We start from the raw sequence: 19008 nt of genomic DNA on the forward strand, positions 1-19008 counted from the left end.
CCAGGCATAAGAAAACACACATGTAAAAATATAGGTGTTAATGAAGTGTAAATAGTTAATTATGATTATAAAATTTGGGTTGCTGGGAGAAGTAGAGCAAGGAGTGGAATAGATGAAGTTAGAGAAGAAGACCCAGCTAAAAGCATGACTAGTCTTATACTATCAACAGTAGAGTTTTAAACCATTGAGTATTGTGTTAATTTAAGGGGAATTACTAATATTTAAAGCAAAAAGTCTTATTCACGAGTTTTCTCTTCTATATGCGATTTATCTATTTTTTCTTGACACTGAATTTTTCTGTGACTTTTTACCCCAATGGCTTGCACTTGATTTTTCAGATATTTATGCCCTGCCTTCCAATCAAAACAGTTCTCAAAAGTATCAATTTTGTAAATATAAGTTATATTTTTCCCACAGCTCTTAGGTCAGGCTCTTAAACATTAAAGTCTTCAAATATTTAATTTTATTTCTATTTTTAAATAGTATTTCTCAACATAAAAAAATATATAACATATTTGGACAAAATTTCTTTCCTGCACATCAGTGACCCTGAAATCATGCCATTAAATATTAGAGGTTGTGTAGTTATTTGGTTCTCTGGAAGCAGATACTGAGATCAAATGAGGAGTACAAAAGGCTTATTAGGGAACAACATCTGGAAGAAAAGTGAAGAAGGATTGAGTACGGAAAGCTATCAGCGGACCTTAAAAAGTCCCCTGACAGGCAAAAAGGCAGATTCATAGCAAAGACCACCCATTAAAGGAGTTCCACTCTGGGTGGAAATGGCTACAGTTGCTTTTACTCCTTAATCCTCCTTCTAGTATTATAAAAGTACTCACCAGCTATTCCAAATTGGTTTACCTTTCACTGCAGGTGACTATTTTAATGCTAATAAGCTCTTCCTAAATTCTGCTACAAACTTTAATAGTTATCAGATAGGAAAAGGCAGAAGATCTTTCAATGCAAGCAAGAGACCAAGATTCAAATAGCTATGCAAATCCACAACAGCAGAAATAAAATCTGATTTGAAAAACAAACATGAGATGTCAATGGCTCTAAGACCACAGTCCCTTAAAAAATGGAAAAGCTTATTTAAAGATGGTAATTTAAAGGTTGAAAATTAGAGGGGAAATAATGAAAATAAATGTCAAAGAAACTCAGCACTTAGTATTATAAATAAAAAAACAATCTTGCATGAAGAAAGTAAAATAGCTATAAATTACACAGCTTTATACAGATACACAGGTAGATACGGACAAGATTTAGTTTAAACTGAGAGTCTAGAATCATAGAATTTTATGACAGAACTTGAAAAAACATATCTGAATTCTTTTATTTTAAACCTACATTTATATATAATTTCAATCATTTTAAGTTCTTGAAAATACTTTTACAATAATCCTCACCACACCACCAAAATATACAACTCAAGTACACCTACCTAATACAGTAACAGTTGTAGAGGACTGAGCATTTCCAAGTGGGAATGTAACAGCTTTGCATATATATTGTCCAGAATCAGAGAATCCTATGTTATGTAGAGTAATTGTTGCATCATTAAGTGAATAGTTTTTAAACAAGACTCTTCCCTGATATTCTCCTTGAACAGAGAATCCATATTGAGGATGATGAACTGCAACAGTCTGTGCACTTTTGCCATGTATCTTCTCCCATAAAATTTGTGTTATAGTTTCATTTCCTTCAATTAAACACTTCAGCGAAACATTCTTTCCCCATATTGCTGTGACATGTGGCTCCACAATAACTGGTCCAGCTAAGGCACCTAAGGAAAAACAAAAAAGCATAGTTCTTAAAAATGAAAAAAAGTTACATTAACATATGATCAAATTCCCTCCCTTCCTGTTTTCCTCTCTCCCTTCTTCTCCTTGTGTCAGTACACACACACACACACACACACACACACACACACACACACACACACACAGAGACAAACACTAATGACTGAGTAACAGGAAGGACTGAAAAGAGCTAGATGTTCCCAGGGCTGGATTTAAGACCCAAAGAATGATTCTTAAGTGAATCAAATAATCACCAATATGTGTTGCAGTGGGAAAGGCACTAGATTGGGCCAAGAGTAAGCTTAAGAGCAGGTCCTTTCCCAGTCAAGCCACCAGGTAAGGTCCCAGCCCTAGCTGACACCCTGATTGCAGCCTTGTGAGAAACTCTGAAACAAAGGATCCAGCTGATCTATGCCTAGATTCCTGACCCAAAGAAACTGAGAGGTGATAAATATATGCTGTTTTAACACTATTAAATTTTAGGGTATTTTGTTACTCAGCAACAGATAATTAATACATTTAGGTCTGTCAAACCAAATATAATACCAAAGTTTCTTCCTTTGGAGAGTCCCTCTACCAAAAATCTGTATAAAACACTTCATTAAAGATAGACCAACTGCCAGAAAACATGAATTTAAAAAACACATATAAATGTGAAATTAAGTTCTTCTATCTCACAGATGAAGAAAAACTATCCTACAAGCAAAAGTTAAAATAAAATGATACTAAACTTCACTTTTATAATACTGATTTCCTTCCTAAAAGCAATGGATGAAATATAAATCATTTTAAGGAACATATGACTAATACTCATGAATACTAAACTCAAGCAAGATGCTCTTCACTGACAGGTATATTAGAACATATATAACAAATCCTTGGAGAGTTCGCAACTCACATACATGTCCTGGCAAAATAAATGCTCAAACTAAGAAGTAAACCAATATAAGCATTTGAATATGGAAACTGTATAAATACCTTTAACATTTAGAGTTATGTCTAGTTAATATTTTTAAATCAACATAAAAATGCAGAAGGGTATCACTTAAAAAGATAACGAAGAAAAATGTGTTTAAACGTATTCAACAGTTCTAAACAACAACAAAACCTTTACACAATATTATTTCCATGAATAATATTTTTCCTTCTTGGGAGGAAAAAAAACCATAAATGAATATATTAGATAGATACATACATGGATACATACATAGATAGACAAATAAATAGTTAGATAAGAGGGCAAACTTCACCACCCAAGAGATGACTGAGGATATTACAAAAAAGGACTGACAATTCACAATGACCATACTTAACAGCTATGGAAGAAAAAGACTTTCTTTCAGCCACTCCACCAAAAAAGTATCAAGTCCAAAAAATTTACCATCATTGCTTTCAAGCATAATTACAAAGATTTTAAAATTTAACCTAAAACATATAAAATATGAAAGTATTCTAATGCATTTTAAAAAGCTATCATAAGCCCAGTACTATACCCAAAACTATGCAAATGAAAGGGCAATTTACAAATATTGAAAATTTCATATAATATTATGAAAGAACACACAGCTCTTTATTTAAAGAAAAAGATACAATGACCAAGTAGGATATTCAAGAATGTAGGGATATTCTTAAACTGTTCATCACACTGAAAGGTCACATAACTTTCTCATCTGATGCCAAAAAGACATTTAATAGAATTCAATATTCATTATCTGATTTTTTAAAATTTATTTATTTTTTAATTTTTGGCCGCGTTCAATCTTTGTTGCTGCACACAGGCTTTCTCTAGTTGCGGCAAGCAGGGGCTACGCCTTGTTGTGCTGCGCGGGCTTCTCATTGTGGTGGCTTCTCTTGTTGTGGAGCATGGGCTCTAGACACGCAGCCTTCAGTAGTTGTGGCTCGCAGGCTCTAGAGTGCAGGCTCAGTAGTTGTGGTGCACGGGTTGCTCCGCAGCATGTGGGATCTTCCCAGACCAGGGCTTGAACCTGTGTCCCCTGCATTGGCAGGTCGATTTTTAACCACTGTGCCACCAGGGAAGCCCTCATTATCTGACTTTTTGAAAAATAACAACTGAGAAAAGGATTCTTAATAATAAAGTAGATTTTTCTCAAATCAATGGCCATCACAACGCTAAAATTTAAAAGTGGGCATGGTTATTAATGAAAGACCAAGACAAGATGGTGCACTGTCATTATCAACATTCAACTTAGACTAGAAATTCCCAATGAGACAAGGAAAGGAAAGAAGGAAGAATAAGAATAAGAAAGGAACAGACAAAATTATTATTTGAAAAACCTATTACTAGAAAAACCTAAGAAGGCCAAGTAAAGCACTATTAGAACAAATAATGTGGTTGCTTGAAAACTATGCAAACTGTATACAAAATGTATACTCATCATGCCATAACAAGTGATAATCTTTACAAACTTACTGTAGAAAAAGTCAATATTTGCAAAATATTAACATTTAAAACACCCATGAATAATGTTGTAAAGAACCTAGAAACCTGAGCAATTAACTTGAGTAAATGGAAGATATGTTCCTGAGAAGAAAGACGTAATACCTACTACATAGACGGCAAATCTCTCCATGTTAGCACACAAATTCAATGCAACTGCAGTAAAAACCATGACAAAAATTCTTGAAACTAGACTAGGGCCAATATGTTTAAAAAAAAAAAACCACAATGGCACAGTAAAGGGGAGAAAGAATACTAAAATAGAAATAATAAAAACCTTAATGTCTTAACACAATTGAAAGTACACAAACAGACCAACATATAGAATGGCATACAATATGTAATATGTTGTACAAGTGGGGAAATAATGAATTAGTCAAGACGATGAAAGGACAAGAGCTAATATTTGGAAATAGATCTACCCCTGCTTTACTAAACACACACACACACACACACACACACACACACACACACACACAAATCCAGATGGACTGAAGATCTAAATGTAAAAAAATGAGCCACATATTCCATATATACTGACAATCATTTTTTGTATATTCTGGAAGATAAACATTAGTTACTCTAAGGAGTGACACTACTAAGGATTAAAAAAAGAACTTTTAGTTTTTACTTTGTGTTCTTCTTTGATGTCAGAATCACAGTAAATAATGTTCAAAATAAAAGCAAATAAAAAATAAACAGAATCGGGCTTCCCTGGTGGCGCAGTGGTTGAGAGTCTGCCTGCCGATGCAGGGGACGTGGGTTCGTGCCCCGGTCCGGGAAGATCCCACATGCCACGGAGCGGCTGGGCCCGTGAGCCATGGCCGCTGAGCCTGCGTGTCCGGAGCCTGTGCTCCGCAACAGGAGAGGCCACAACAGTGAGAGGCCCACGTACTGCAAAAAAAAAAAAAAAAAAAAAAAACAGAATCATCTTCCTCAGCTGGAAGTAGAAAAGATAAGATAAAAGACGTATTATGGACTGAATGTTTGTGTTCCTCCAAAATGTATATATTGAATACCTAACTGGTGGTGGGGTCTTTTTGTGGTAATTAGGTTATATGAGGGCAGGGCCCACAGGCTGGCATTAGTGTCCTCATAAGAAAAGGAAGAGATAGTAGAGCTCTCTCCCCCTCTCTGTGAGGACAAAGCAAGAAGGTGGCTGTCTACAAGTCAGGAAAGGGTCCTCAACAGGAACTGAATCTGCCTGCACCTTGATCTTGGATTTCTCAAACTCACAGAACTATAAGAAATAAATGTCAGATGTTTAAGCCAACCAGTCTATAGTGTTTTGTTATAGCAATCCCACCTTACTAAGACACTAAGTATCAGAATTAACTTGAAGGGATAGTGCTAATGCTATCTCCTTACAACCTTAAGAATAACAGTTTATGGGGTAGCAATACTCGTATCAGGCAGAACAGACTTTAAAACAAAATCCAGAGCAAAAGACAAAGAAGGACATCATATAATGATAAAGGGATCAATCCAGGAAGCAGATGTAACATTTGTAAACATATATGCACCTAATATAGGAGTACCTAATAGGAGCACCTAAATATATATAGCAAATAATAATACACAAAGGAAAAACTTGACAAAATATGGTAACAGTATGGGATTATAAGACCCTACTTACATCAGTGAATAGATCATCCAGACAGAAAACCAATAAGGAAACAGTGGTCTTAAATGACATATTACACCAGTTGGACTTAATAGATATCTACAGAATAGATCTCTCATTCCAACACAGAATACATGTTCTTTTCAAGTGCACATGGAACTTTCTCCAGGAAATATACATGCTAGGCCACAAAAGAGGTCTCAGTAAATTTAACAGACTGAAATTATATCAAGCATCCTTTCTGACCACAATGGTGTGAAACTAGAAATTAATTACAGAAAGAAAAATGGAAAAAATACAAACATGGAGACTGAACAACATGCTACTAAAAACAAATCACAAAAAAATACCACAATGCGTCCATGAACAAATTAAAGAGAAAATTAAAAAATACCTTGAGACAAATGAAAACAGAAACACAACTTTCCAAAATCCATGGGACATAGTAAAAACAGTTCCAAGAGGGAAGATACAAGCCAACCTCAAGAAACAAGAAAAATCTCAAACAACCTAACTTTACATCTAACAGAATTAAAAAAGAAGACAAAGCCCAAAGGTAGGTAGTAGAAGGAGGAAAATTATAAAGATCAGAGCAGAAATAAATAAAATAGAGACTGAAAAAAAAAAAAAAACCCACCAACAGAAAAGACCAATGAAACCAAGAGCTGGGTTTTTGAACAGAGAAACAAAATTTATAAATCTTTAGTCACAATCTTCCAGAAAAAGAAAGCCCAAATAAAATTAGAAACAAAAGAAAAGTTACAGACAACATCACAGAAGTACAACAAACAATCATAATACCACAGTTATACACCAACAAACTGAACAACCCCCCAAAAATGGATAAATTCCTAGACATTACAATCTTCTAAGATTGAATCAGGAACAAATAAATAGAAAATCTGGACAAACCAATTACAAGTAATGAAATTGAATCAGTAATCAAAAAAGTCCAAAAAAACTAAAGCCCAGGACCAGACAGCTTCACAGGGCAATTCTACCAAACATTTGAAGAGTCAGTACCTATCCTTCACAAACTATTCCAAAAAGCTAAAGAGCAGAGAACACTCTGAAACTCATTCTGCAAGGCCAGCTTTACCCTCATACCAAAATCAGAAAAAGACACTACAAAAAAAGAAAACAGCAGACCAGTATCTCTGATGAACACAGATGCAAAAATCCTCAACAAAATATTAGCAAACAGAATTCAACAACACATAAAAAGGACCACACATCATGATCAAGCAGTATTTCAGGATGGTCCAATATCTGCAAATCAATCAATGTGATACACCACATTAACAAAGCGAAGGGTAAAAAAAGCACACGATCATCTCAAGAGATGCAAAAAAAAAAAAAAAAAAAAAACACACAAAAGCATTTAACGTCTATTTACGATAAATTCTCAACAAATTTGGTATAGAGGGAATATACCTAAACATAATAAAGGACATTTACGACAAACCCACAGCTAATATCATACTCAATGGTGAAAAGCTAAAAGCTTTTCCTTTAAGATCAGGGACAAAACAAGCATGCACACTCTAGCCACTTCTACTTAACATAATATTGAGAGTCCTAGCCACAGCAAGCACACACGAAGAAGAAATAAAGGCATTCCATTTGGAAAGGAATAAGTAAAACTGTCATTGCAGATGACACACTACTATATATAGAAAACACTAAAGCCTCCACCAAAAAAAATGAGAAATAATAGATTCAGTGAAGTTGCAGGTTACATAATCAATATACAAAAACTTGTGGATTTCTACACAGAATGACAAACTATCAGAAATAGAAATTAAGAAAACAATTCCATTTACAATTGCACCAAAAAGAATAAAACACCTAGAATAAATTTAACCAAGGATGGGAATTCCCTGGCAGTCCAGTGGTTAGAGCTACCAAGGGCCCAGATTTGATCCCTGGTCAGGGAACTAAGATCCCACGAGCCACATGGTGTGGCCAAAAAATTAAAAAATAAATTTAACCAAGAAGGTGAAGACCTGTACGTTGAAAGCTATAAGACACTGATAAAAGAAATTTTAAAAGACACAAATAAATGGAAAGATATCCCATGTACATGGATTGTTAAAATACCCATACTACCCAAAGCAATCTACAGGCTCAATGCAATTCCTATCAAAATTCCAGTGGCATATTTCACAGAACTAGAACAAATAATCTTAAAATTCGTATGGAAACACAAAAGAACCCTAACAGCATAAGCAATTAAAAAAAAAAAAAAAAAGCTGGAGGTATCACACTCCTTGACTTCTGACTATACTACAAAGCCACAATAATCAGAACACTGTGGTACTGGTATAAAAATAGACACATGATCAATGGAACAGAATAGAGAGCCCAGAAACAAACCCACACACAAAAACTCAAAATGGATTAAAGACCCAAATGCAAGACCTGAAAACATAAAACTCCTATAAGAGAGCATAGGCAATACATTCTTTGAAATTAGTCTTAGCAATATTTTTTTGGATCTGTCTCCTCAGGCAAGGGAAACAAAAGCAAAAATAAACAAATGGGACCAAATCAAACTTAAACACTTTTTCACAGTGAAAGAAACCAACAAAACGAAAAGACAACCTACTGAATGGGGAAAGATATTTGCAAATGGTATGTCCAATAAAGGATTACTATCCAAACTAAATAAATAACTCATACAACTCAATATCAAAAAACTAAACAACCCAATTAAAACATGGGCAGAGGGACCTGGACAGGCATTTTTCCAAAGAAGAAACAGATGGCCAACAAGTACATGAAAAGATGGTCAACATCACTATCATCAAAAACAAATGCAAATCAAAACCACAATGAGATATTACCTCACAAGTGAGAATGGCTATCATCCAAAAAAATAACAAGTATTGATGAGAATGTGGAGAGAAAGGAACCTTCATGCACAGCTGGTGGAAATGTATATTGGTACAGCCAATATGAGAAGTATGAAGGTTCCTCAAAATATTAAAAATAGAACTACCATATGATCTAGCAATTCCACTCCTGAGTATTTACCTGAAAAAACAAAAGCACTAATTTGAAAAGATATATGCACGCCAATGTTCAAGCAGTATTATTTACAAGAGGCAAAACACAGAAATGACTTAAATATCCATAAAGAAGATGTAATACACACACACACACACACATGCACAAAATGGACTATTAGTTATAAAAAAGAATAAAACTTTGTCATTTGTGACAAAATAGATAGACCTGGAGGATATTTTGCTTAGTAAAATAAGACAGAGAAAGACAAATATTATACTGTATGTTTTCTCTTATATATAGAATCTCTTTATTTGTATCGTCATATACAAATGCAAATCAAAACCACAATGAGATATCACCTCACAGATAGAATAAACTAGTGGGAGAGAGGGGAGGGGAGAGAAGGGGAGAGAGTTATGAAGGGAGGAGAGAAGGTAAGAGAGTTGTGAAGAGGGGCACAACAGGTGAAGGGGTTTAAGACGTACAAACTACAAGGTACAAAATAAAAAGTTACAAGGATACAATGTGCAGCACAGGGAATATAATCAATATTGCATAATAACTTTGCGATATATTCTATATCAAATTACTATGTTGTACATCTGAAACTAATATATTGTAAGTCAACTATACATTAATTAAAGAAAAATTTTTGAAAAAAAAAGAAAAAAGAACCATGGCTAATGGCCACCATTACTAAAGAGAATATTTGGAGATAGAAAAAAGAAAAGATGGATCCACTGAATCAAAAATGTATTTAAAATACTTTACAATACTTAAATGGGGAAAACCACTCTCCGCATAACAACAAAGACAGAAAAACCACCAAGGAAAAAGTGGATAGATTTGACCAAAAAAACTAACCCTCTAATAATTGAGGAGCCTGAGCAGATATTTACCAAAAAACTATAAATGGCTTTTTTTAACATGTTCAATTTTACTCAAAAACAAATGTTAATGTAACTATCAGGTTTTTCTTTTTGATTTTTTTGTTTTAATTTCTAGGAGGTTATGAGTGGTTTTTTACTTTCTAATTTTTCTACAGAAACATTCTGAGTAGTTTTTGCTTGTTGCAAAAGTCAATTCTGGTGTAAAACTTTTTTGTTTGTTTCAAACCTTAAACCTTTACTCAAGGCTTTAATACTACCCTTTAAGTACTGATAATTTGGCTCTCCCTTAGATTCCATGAGCTTCTAATGACCTATCTCCTTGTTTTTCAGTTAGCCAGAGTTAGTTTCTGCTGCTTGCAAACAAAAGTGTCTATTACATTTCCCATCCTAGACTAAACCCAAAAGTTAAAAGTCACTTCTGAATAAGATTTTCCCCCATGGACCGTGGAGAAACAGATTTTCCTTTGTGGTTCTTAGACCAAGGTCAATATTAGAATGCCTCACTACTCAAGATCTCCCAAACATTAAGCCTTCTTCTTCCACCCACTTTCCCATCTGAAGCGTCACTGGAGTGTTTGACTGGAGAGCAGAAGTGTACTGGAGAAACAACTGTTTATTACTAAAGATCTAAGTTTTTTTGAAGTATGTTCTTCATTAATGGTGATGTAAAGCCTACAATATAAAGAGGCTAAAAACAGCAAAGAATTGAACCTATCATGTCTGGCAAGACCCTAACTTTGTAATATCCTGGCTACTGCACACTCTAGAAGCCAAGGAAAAACATGGTAAAATACGATGTTCTGTTTCTGCTCTGTGTCTATTTGATATAAATCAAATAAAAAGTTTTGTCATTAATCAACTGAACTTATTATCCTTTCAAAGAGAAAGAGAGAAAGGATTGCTTTTCCCCTACCTGTGGCTCCCATGAAAACACAACAACCAAAAATAAACAACTGTTCAGAATTTTCATATGTACTTGTATAGTCATTCAGTGAGTATTTAGAGTACCCAAAGGATTCAAGTCATCAGGAAATATATATATATTGACCAAGAAGCTTCTAACAGAAAAAAAAATATATAAGGCTGATGTAATAACTTCTATGCATTTTTTCAAAACAAAAACAAACAGAAAGACTTGAGATTCATATTAGAAATCACATTAAAGAAAACTGATTGAAATGGAAGTACGAGTAAAGTGGCAATTGTCCAAGAAATGAACCAAGAACTAAAAGAAGTCATCACAAATCTATCTTTAATACTATCCTTTTTGATATTTTAATATTATCATTTATTACATTTTACTTTTCAACCTACAAGAAATTACAGGGATCTTGGACATTTTAGGTCCCAGGATCTTCCAAATGTTAGGATCTAGAGAATAAGTATATGCAAATAGTATACAAATGCAACATTTATTGATTGTACTGTGTCCAACTACAAACAACACTTCCAAACATCTCTGAAGTAGGGATCCTTTCAGACTCCTCAAAATTTAGAATAATTTTTTAAAGCAACGACTGAAATAAGTATACATTTTCAAGAGACTAGTAAAATCCGAGAATCTAGGTATCCTCAACAATTTCAGCACACTTAAAAACATTTTAGAGGAATTAAATATATACATTCAGTAATTAGTCTGAATTGTTTTAAACTGATAAATGTTTGCCATGTCAATTTCAAATATGTAACGAAAGTCTTTTCAACAATATCCCCAAACAGCACTCAAAATAGAGATAAGTGCAGACAGAGTAGAGCCAAACGACTAATAAAATGTGAAAACTATTTATAAGCTGAAAACTCAAATACTATTAGAGTATGAAAGAATCTCTAACTCTGGGATCATAGGAGATCCTATATTCTAAGGAAAAGCTTGGATCACATATCAAAAATGGTTGAGAGAATCCAGGGCATTAATCTATCAGTATGTATTAAGTATGCACTTTGTTTCCAGGCACTGTTCTACGTGCTGGGAATAGTACTGAACAGACAGATGTCCCTGTCTTTACGGGGTTTACATTCTAATTGGAAAGACAGAATTAACAAGAAAATAAAAAGATATCAGATAGTAAGAACTATGGAGGAAAATAAAAGAAGGTAAAAGGGACAGTTATTACTTTACAGTAGAACCATAACTTTTTGATCAAAGAGTGATAAAAGAAGGTCTTTTTAAAATAACACTGGAGCAGAGATTTTTAAAAAGTGAAAAAGTGAGAAAAAAGAACCTTTCAGTGTCCCTATAGTGAAGTAAGAGGAAGAATGGCAGGAAATGAGGCCACAGTGGCAGCAGGGGACCAGACTATACATTTGTAGGACTTGGCTTTTATTAATCCTGATAAAATGAAAAACTAGACAGTTTTTAGCAGAAACATGACATATTCTAATTTACCTTTTAAAACGACTAAACCAAGGATTCCAGTTAAGAATGTATTCTGTTAAAGGAGGAGAGAGAAGATGGGGTCTGGACCATACTAATCAAAGTGGCAGTGTTAAGTAGTGGTCAGGTTCTGGATATACTGTATTTTTCTTGAAAGCAAACCAAATAGGATTTTTGGTGATGGAACCAAATATTGGGTCAAAGATAAACAGAGAAGCCAAAATTACTCCAAAGTTATGGCCTGAGTAAGTGGGATGGTGGAGTTGCCATTTACCAAAATGAGAATTAGCAAGTGGAGCATTTTTAAGGGGTAGAGTTCAGAAGTGCAGTTTTCAACTTGTTAAGTTTGTGATACCTATTTCACAACCAAATGGATATATTTATAAGCAGCTGAATACATAAAAATATGCTGTTCTGGAGAGAGTGATGGACTGAGAATGTAAATTTAGAGTAATCAACCTATAAAAAGGTATATAAAGTTATTAGGCTGAATGAAACCACTAAAGGGTATTAATGACACAAAGACTAAGCACCCATGGAGCATTCAAACATTTAAAGGTTTGGAAGTTAAATAGAATTCAGAAAAGATGGCAAAGGGTGGCCAGGGAAGAAAGAAGAGGACCAAGAAGTATCCTGCACAGTAAGTTAGCAAGTACCTAGAAAGAGAGTGATCAATTACTCCAAATGCTGTATAGGCCAAAAAAGAGGACTGATAAGTAACTAATGAATTTGGCAACTGTCTTTAGTGAGTGGTGAGGATAAAAACCTGATTGGACTAGATTTGTAATAGTATGGACACTCTGATTCTAGCCAAGGAAGAGTAACAGGATGTACCCACCTGCTTGAAACAACCATATCAAGACAATAAGCAGCACGCAACAAAAGAGAATGATCCCCGAGAGACAGCAAACACACGGATGAGCCAGATGACTGGCCTCAGCTTACCGCCCATAGTGAATTCCAGAGCCACAACTAGGGAGAGAGAGCCTAAAGAGCCAGGCAGTCTCTGAGTCCTATGCAACCTCAAACTGAAGATTCCACCCAGTACAATCAGCCAAGAAAGCAAAATAAAAGGCATCCAGATTAGGAAAGAATAAAACTGTCTTTACTTGCAGGAAATACAATCATCTGTGTAGACTATCAGATGGAATCTACAAAAAAGCTACTATAACAAGGGTGATTAGCAAGGATGGTAGTAGTCTTATGTAGGACCTAAGATCAATATACAAAGGTCAAATACATTTTTATGAATTAGCAATGAAAAATTGGGAAGAAATTTTCAACACTATTGTTTAGCATTAAAAAAAAAAAAAAGATAGGCTAAGAAGAGATCTGACAAAAGCTATGAAAAACTAGTACAGTTAAAAGCTGCAAAATTGGCTGAGAGAAGTAAAAGACCTAAATAAAATAAATGCAAAGGCATACTTGTTCATAGATCAGGAGATTCAATATTTTTAAATTAAACTAAATTAATTTTTTTATACAACAGGCTCTTATTAGTCACGCTTTTTTTTTTTTTTTTTTTTCCCAGTATGTGGGCCTCTCACTGCTGTGGCCTCTCCTGTTACAGAGTACAGGCTCCGGACACGCAGGCTCAGCAGCCATGGCTCACAGGCCTAGTTGCTCCGCGGCATGTGGGATCTTCCTGGACCGGGGCACGAATCCGTGTCCCCTGCATCGGCAGACAGACTCTCAACCACTGTGCCGCCAGGGAAGCCCTAGTCATCCATTTTATACATGTTAGTGTATACATGTCAATCCCAATCTTCCAATTCACCCCACCCCACCCCCTACTTTCCCCCCTTGGTGTCCATACATTTGTTCTCTTCATCTGTACCTCTATTTCTGGCCTGCAAAATTGTTCATCTGTACCATTTTTCCAGATTCCACATGTATGCGTTAATATATTTGTTTTTCTCTTTCAGACTTATTTTACTCTATATGTCTCTAGGTCCATCCACGACTCTACAAATGACCCAATTTTGTTCCTTTTTATGGCTGAGTAATATTCCATTGTATATGTACCACATCTTCTTTATCCATTCGTCTGCTGATCGGCATTTAGGTTGCTTCCATGGCCTGGCTATTATAAATAGTGCTGCAATGAACATTGTGGTACATGACTCTTTTTGAATTATGGTTTTCTCAGGGTATATGCCCAGTAGTGGGATTGCTGAATCATATGGTAATTCTACTTTTAGTTTTTTAAGGAACCTCCATACTGTTCTCCATAGTGGATGTATCCATTTACATTCCCAACAACAGTGCAAGAGGGTTCCCTTTTCTCCACACCCTCTACAGCATTTGTTGTTTGTAGATTTTCTAATGATGCCCATTCTAACTGGTGTGGGGTGAGGTGATACCTCATTGTAGTTTTGATTTCCATTTCTCTAATAATTACTGATGTTGAGCAGCTTTTCATGTGCCTCTTGGCCATCTGTATGTCTTCTTTGTAGAGATGTCTATTTTGCTCTTCTGCCCCTTTTTTGACTGGATTGTTTCTTTTTCTAATATTGAGCTGCATGAGATTAATCCTTTGTCCATTGATTGGTTTGCAAATATTTTCTCCCATTCTGAGGGTTGGCGTTTCATTTTGTTTATAGTTTCCTTTGCTGTGCAAAAGCTTTTAAGTTTCATTAGGTCCCATTTGTTTATTTTTGTTTTTATTTCCATTACTCTAGGAGGTGGATCAAAAAAGATCTTGCTGTAATTTATGTCAAAGAGTGTTCTTTCTATGTTTTCCTCTAAGAGTTCTATAGTGTCTGGCCTTACATTAAGCTTTTAATCCATTTTGAGTTTATTTTTGTGTATGGTGTTAGGGAGTGTTCTAATTTCATTATTTTACATGTAGCTGTCCAGTTTTCCCAGCACCACTTACTGAAGAGGCTGTCTTTTCTCCATTGTATATCCTTGCCTCCTTTGTCATAGATTAGTTGACCACAGGTGTGGGGGTTTATCTCTGGGATTTCGATCCTGTTCCATTGATCTATATTTCAGTTTCTGTGCTAGTATCATATTGTCTTGATTACTGTAGCTTAGTAGTATATATAGTCTGAAGTCAGGGAGTCTGATTCCTCCAGCTCCGTTTTTTTTCCCACAAGATTGCTTTGGCTATTCAGGGTCTTTTGTGTCTCCATACAAATTTTAAGATTTTTTGTTCTAGTTCTATAAAAAAAATGTCACTGGTAAATTCATAGGGATTGCATTGAATCTGTAGATTGCTTTGGGTAGTAGAGTCGTTTTCACAATTTTAATTCTTCCAATCCAAGAACATGGTATATCTCTCCATCTATTTGTGTCACCTTTGATTTCTTTCATCAGTGTCATAGTTTCTGAGTACACGTCTTTTACCTCCATTGGTAGGTTTATTCCTAGGTATTTCATTCTTTTAGTTGCAATGGTGAATGGGATTATTTCCTTAATTTCTCTTTCTGATCTTTCGTTGTTAGTGTTTAGGAATGCAAGAGATTCCTGTGCATTAATTTTGTATCCCGCAACTTTACCAAATTCACTGATTACGTCTAGTTGTTTTCTGGTGGCATCTTTAGGATTCTCTATGCATAGTACCATGTCATCTGCAAATAGTGACAGTTTTACTTCTTTTCCTCTTTGTATTCCTTTTATTTCTTTTTCTTCTGATTGCCGTGGCTAGGACTTCCAAAACTATGTTGAACAATAGTGGCGAGAGTGGACATCCTTGTCTTGTTCCTGATCTTAGAAGAAATGCTTTCAGTTTTTCACCATTGAGAATGATGTTTGCTATGGCTTTGTCATATATGGCCTTTATTATGTTGAGGTAGGTTCCCTCTGTGCCCACGTGCTGCAGAGTTTTTATCATAAATGGTTGTTGAATTTTGTCAAAAGCTTTTTCTGCATCTATTGAGGTGATCATATGGTTTTTATTCTTCAATTTGTTAATATGGTGTATCACACTAGTTGATTTGCATATATTTAAGAATCCTTGCATCTCTGGGATAAATCCCACTTGATGATAGTGTATGATACTTTTATTTATTTATTTTTATTTATTTTTATTTTTTAATTTTTTTTTGGTGGTACGCGGGCCTCTCACTGTTGTGGCCTCTCCCGTTGCAGAGCGCAGGCTCCGGACGCACAGGCTCAGCGGCCATGGCTCACGGGCCCAGCCGCTCTGCAGCATGTGGGATCTTCCCGGACCGGGGCACGAACCCGTGTCCCCTGCATCGGCAGGCGGATTCTCAACCACTGCGCCACCAGGGAAGCCCGTGTATGATACTTTTAATGTGTTGTTGGATTCTGTTTGCTAGTATTCTGTTGAGGATTTTTACATCTATAGTCATCAGTGATATTGGTCTGTAATATTCTTTTTTTGTAGTATTTTTGGTTTCGGTATCAGGGTGATGGTGGCCTCGTAGAATGAGTATGAGAGTGTTCCTTCCTCTGCAGTTTTTTGGAAGAGTTTGAGAAGGATCGGTGTTACCTCTTCTCAAATGTTTGATAGAATACACCTGTGAAGCCATCTGGTCCTGGACTTTTGTTTGTTAGAAGATTTTTAATCACAGTTTAATTACTTGTGATTGGTCTGTTCATATTTTCTGTTTCTTCCTGGTTCAGTCTTAGAAGGTTATATCTTTCTAAGAATTTGTCCATTTCTTCCAGATTGTCCATTTCTTCCAGGTTGTCCATTTTATTGGCATACAGTTGCTTGTAGTAGTCTCTTAGGATGCTCTGTATTTCTGCGGTGTCTGTTGTTAACTTCTGCTTTTTCATTTCTAATTTTGTTGATTTGAGTCCTCTCCCTCTTTTTCTTGATGAGTCTGGCTAATGGTTTATCAATTTTGCTCATCATCTCGAAGAACCAGCTTTTAGTTTTATTGATCTTTGCTACTGTTTTCTTTGTTTCTATTTCTCTTATTTCTGCTCTGATTGTTATGATTTCTTTACTTCTGCCAACTTGGAGATTTTTTGTTCTTCTTTCTCTAGTTCCTTTAAGTGTAAAGTTAGATTATTTGAGATTTTTCTTGTTTCTTGAGGTAGGCTTGTATAACTATAAACTACCCTCTTAGAACTGCTTTTGCTGCTTCCCATAGGTTTTGGATCATTGTGTTTTCATTGTCATTTGTCTCTAGGTATTTTTTGATTTCCTCTTTGATTTCTTCAGTGATCTCTTGGTTATTTAGTAACGTATTGTTTAGCCTTCATGTATTTGTGTTTTTTACATTTTTTCCTTGTAATTCATTTCTAATGTCATAGCATTGTGGTTAGAAAAGATGGTTGATATGATTTTAATTTTCTTAAACTTACTGAGGCTTGATTTGTGACCAAAGATGTGACCTATCCTGGAGAATGTTCCATGCACACTTGAGAAGAAAGTGTAATCTGCTGTTTTTGGATGGAAGGTCCTATAAATATCAATTAAATATATCTGGTCTATTGTGTCATCTAAAGCTTCTGTTTCCTTATTTATTTTCATTTTGGATGATCTGTCCATTGGTGTAAGTGAAGTGTTAAAGTCCCCCACTATTACTGTGTTACTGTTGATTTCCTCTTTTATAGCTGCTAGCAGTTGCCTTATGTATTGAGGTGCTCCTATGTTGGGTGCATATATATTTATAATTGTTACACCTTCTCCTTGGATTGATCCCTTGATCATTATGTAGTGTCCTTCCTTGTCTCTTGTAACATTCTTTATTTTAAAGTCTATTTTATCTGATATGAGTATAGCTACTCCAGCTTTCTTTTGATTTCCATTTGCATGGAATAGCTTTTTCCATCCCCTCACTTTCAGTCTGTATGTATCCTCATGTCTGAAGTGGGTCTCTTGTAGACAACATATATATGGGTCTTGTTTTTGTATCCATTCAGCAAGCCTGTGTCTTTTGGTTGGAGCATTTAATCCATTCACGTTTAAGGTAATTATCGATATGTATGTTCCTATGACCATTTTCTTAATTGTTTTGGGTTTGTTTTTGTAAATTCTTTTCTTCTCTTGTGCTTCCCAGTTAGAGAAGTTCCTTTAGCATTTGTTGTAGAGCTGGTATGGTGGTGCTGAATTCTCTTAGCTTTTGCTTGTCTGTAAAGCTTTTGATTTCTCCAACAAATCTGAATGAGATCATTGATGGATAGAGTAATCTTGGTTGTACATTCTTCCCTTTCATCACTGTAAGTATATCCTGCCACTCCCTTCTGGCTTGTAGAGTTTCTGCTTAGAAATCAGCTGTTAACCTTATCGGAGTTACCTTGTATGATATTTGTCATTTTTCCCTTGTTGCTTTCAATAATTTTTCTTTGTCTTTAATTTTTGTCAATTTGATTACTATGTGTCTCAGCGTGTTTCTCCTTGGGTTTATCCTGCCTGGGACTCTCTGTGCTTCCTGGACCTGGGTGGCTATTTCCTTTCCCATGTTAGGGAAGCTTTCCACTATAATCTATTCAAATATTTTCTCAGGTCCTTTCTCTCCCTCTTCTCCTTCTGGGAACCGTATATAATGTGAATGTTGGTGCAATTAATTTCGTCCCAGAGGTCTCTCAGGCTGTCTTCATTTGTTTTCATTCTTTTTTTCTTTATTCTGTTCCATGGCAGTGAATTTCACCATTCTGTCTTCCAAGTCACTTATCCATTCTTCTGCCTCAGCTATTCTGCTATTGATTCCTTCTAGTGTAGCTTTCATTTCAGTTATTGTTTTGTTCACCTGTTTGTTCTTTAGTTTTTCTAGATGTTTGTTTTCTAATTCTTCTAGGTCTTTGTTAAACATTTCTTGCATCTTCTCCATCTTTTCCTCCATTCTTTTCACTATCATTATCTTCACTATCATTATTCTGAATTCTTTTTCTGGAAGGTTACCTACCTCCACTTCATTTAGTTGTTTTTC

At 35.3% G+C, this 19008-nt stretch overlaps 1 protein-coding gene across 5 annotated transcripts in view; it reads right to left on the reverse strand.

Moving 5' to 3' along the window:
- NECTIN3 (nectin cell adhesion molecule 3) overlaps positions 1 to 19008 on the reverse strand; it is a 133873-nt gene that overhangs the window by 89230 nt on the left and 25635 nt on the right. For all 5 annotated transcript variants that reach the window (XR_010840787.1, XM_059063876.2, XM_067034694.1 and 2 more), the window contains exon 2: positions 1442 to 1783. Coding sequence is in view for 4 of the 5 variants with exons in the window: in XM_059063876.2 (XP_058919859.1) it covers positions 1442 to 1783 (342 nt within the window). In the remaining variant the exon portion in view is untranslated. The remainder of the gene's footprint in view (positions 1 to 1441; positions 1784 to 19008) is intronic.

Source organism: Kogia breviceps, chromosome 5 (genome assembly GCF_026419965.1).
Source record: "Kogia breviceps isolate mKogBre1 chromosome 5, mKogBre1 haplotype 1, whole genome shotgun sequence".
In the NCBI taxonomy this organism is placed as follows: domain Eukaryota; kingdom Metazoa; phylum Chordata; class Mammalia; order Artiodactyla; family Physeteridae; genus Kogia; species Kogia breviceps.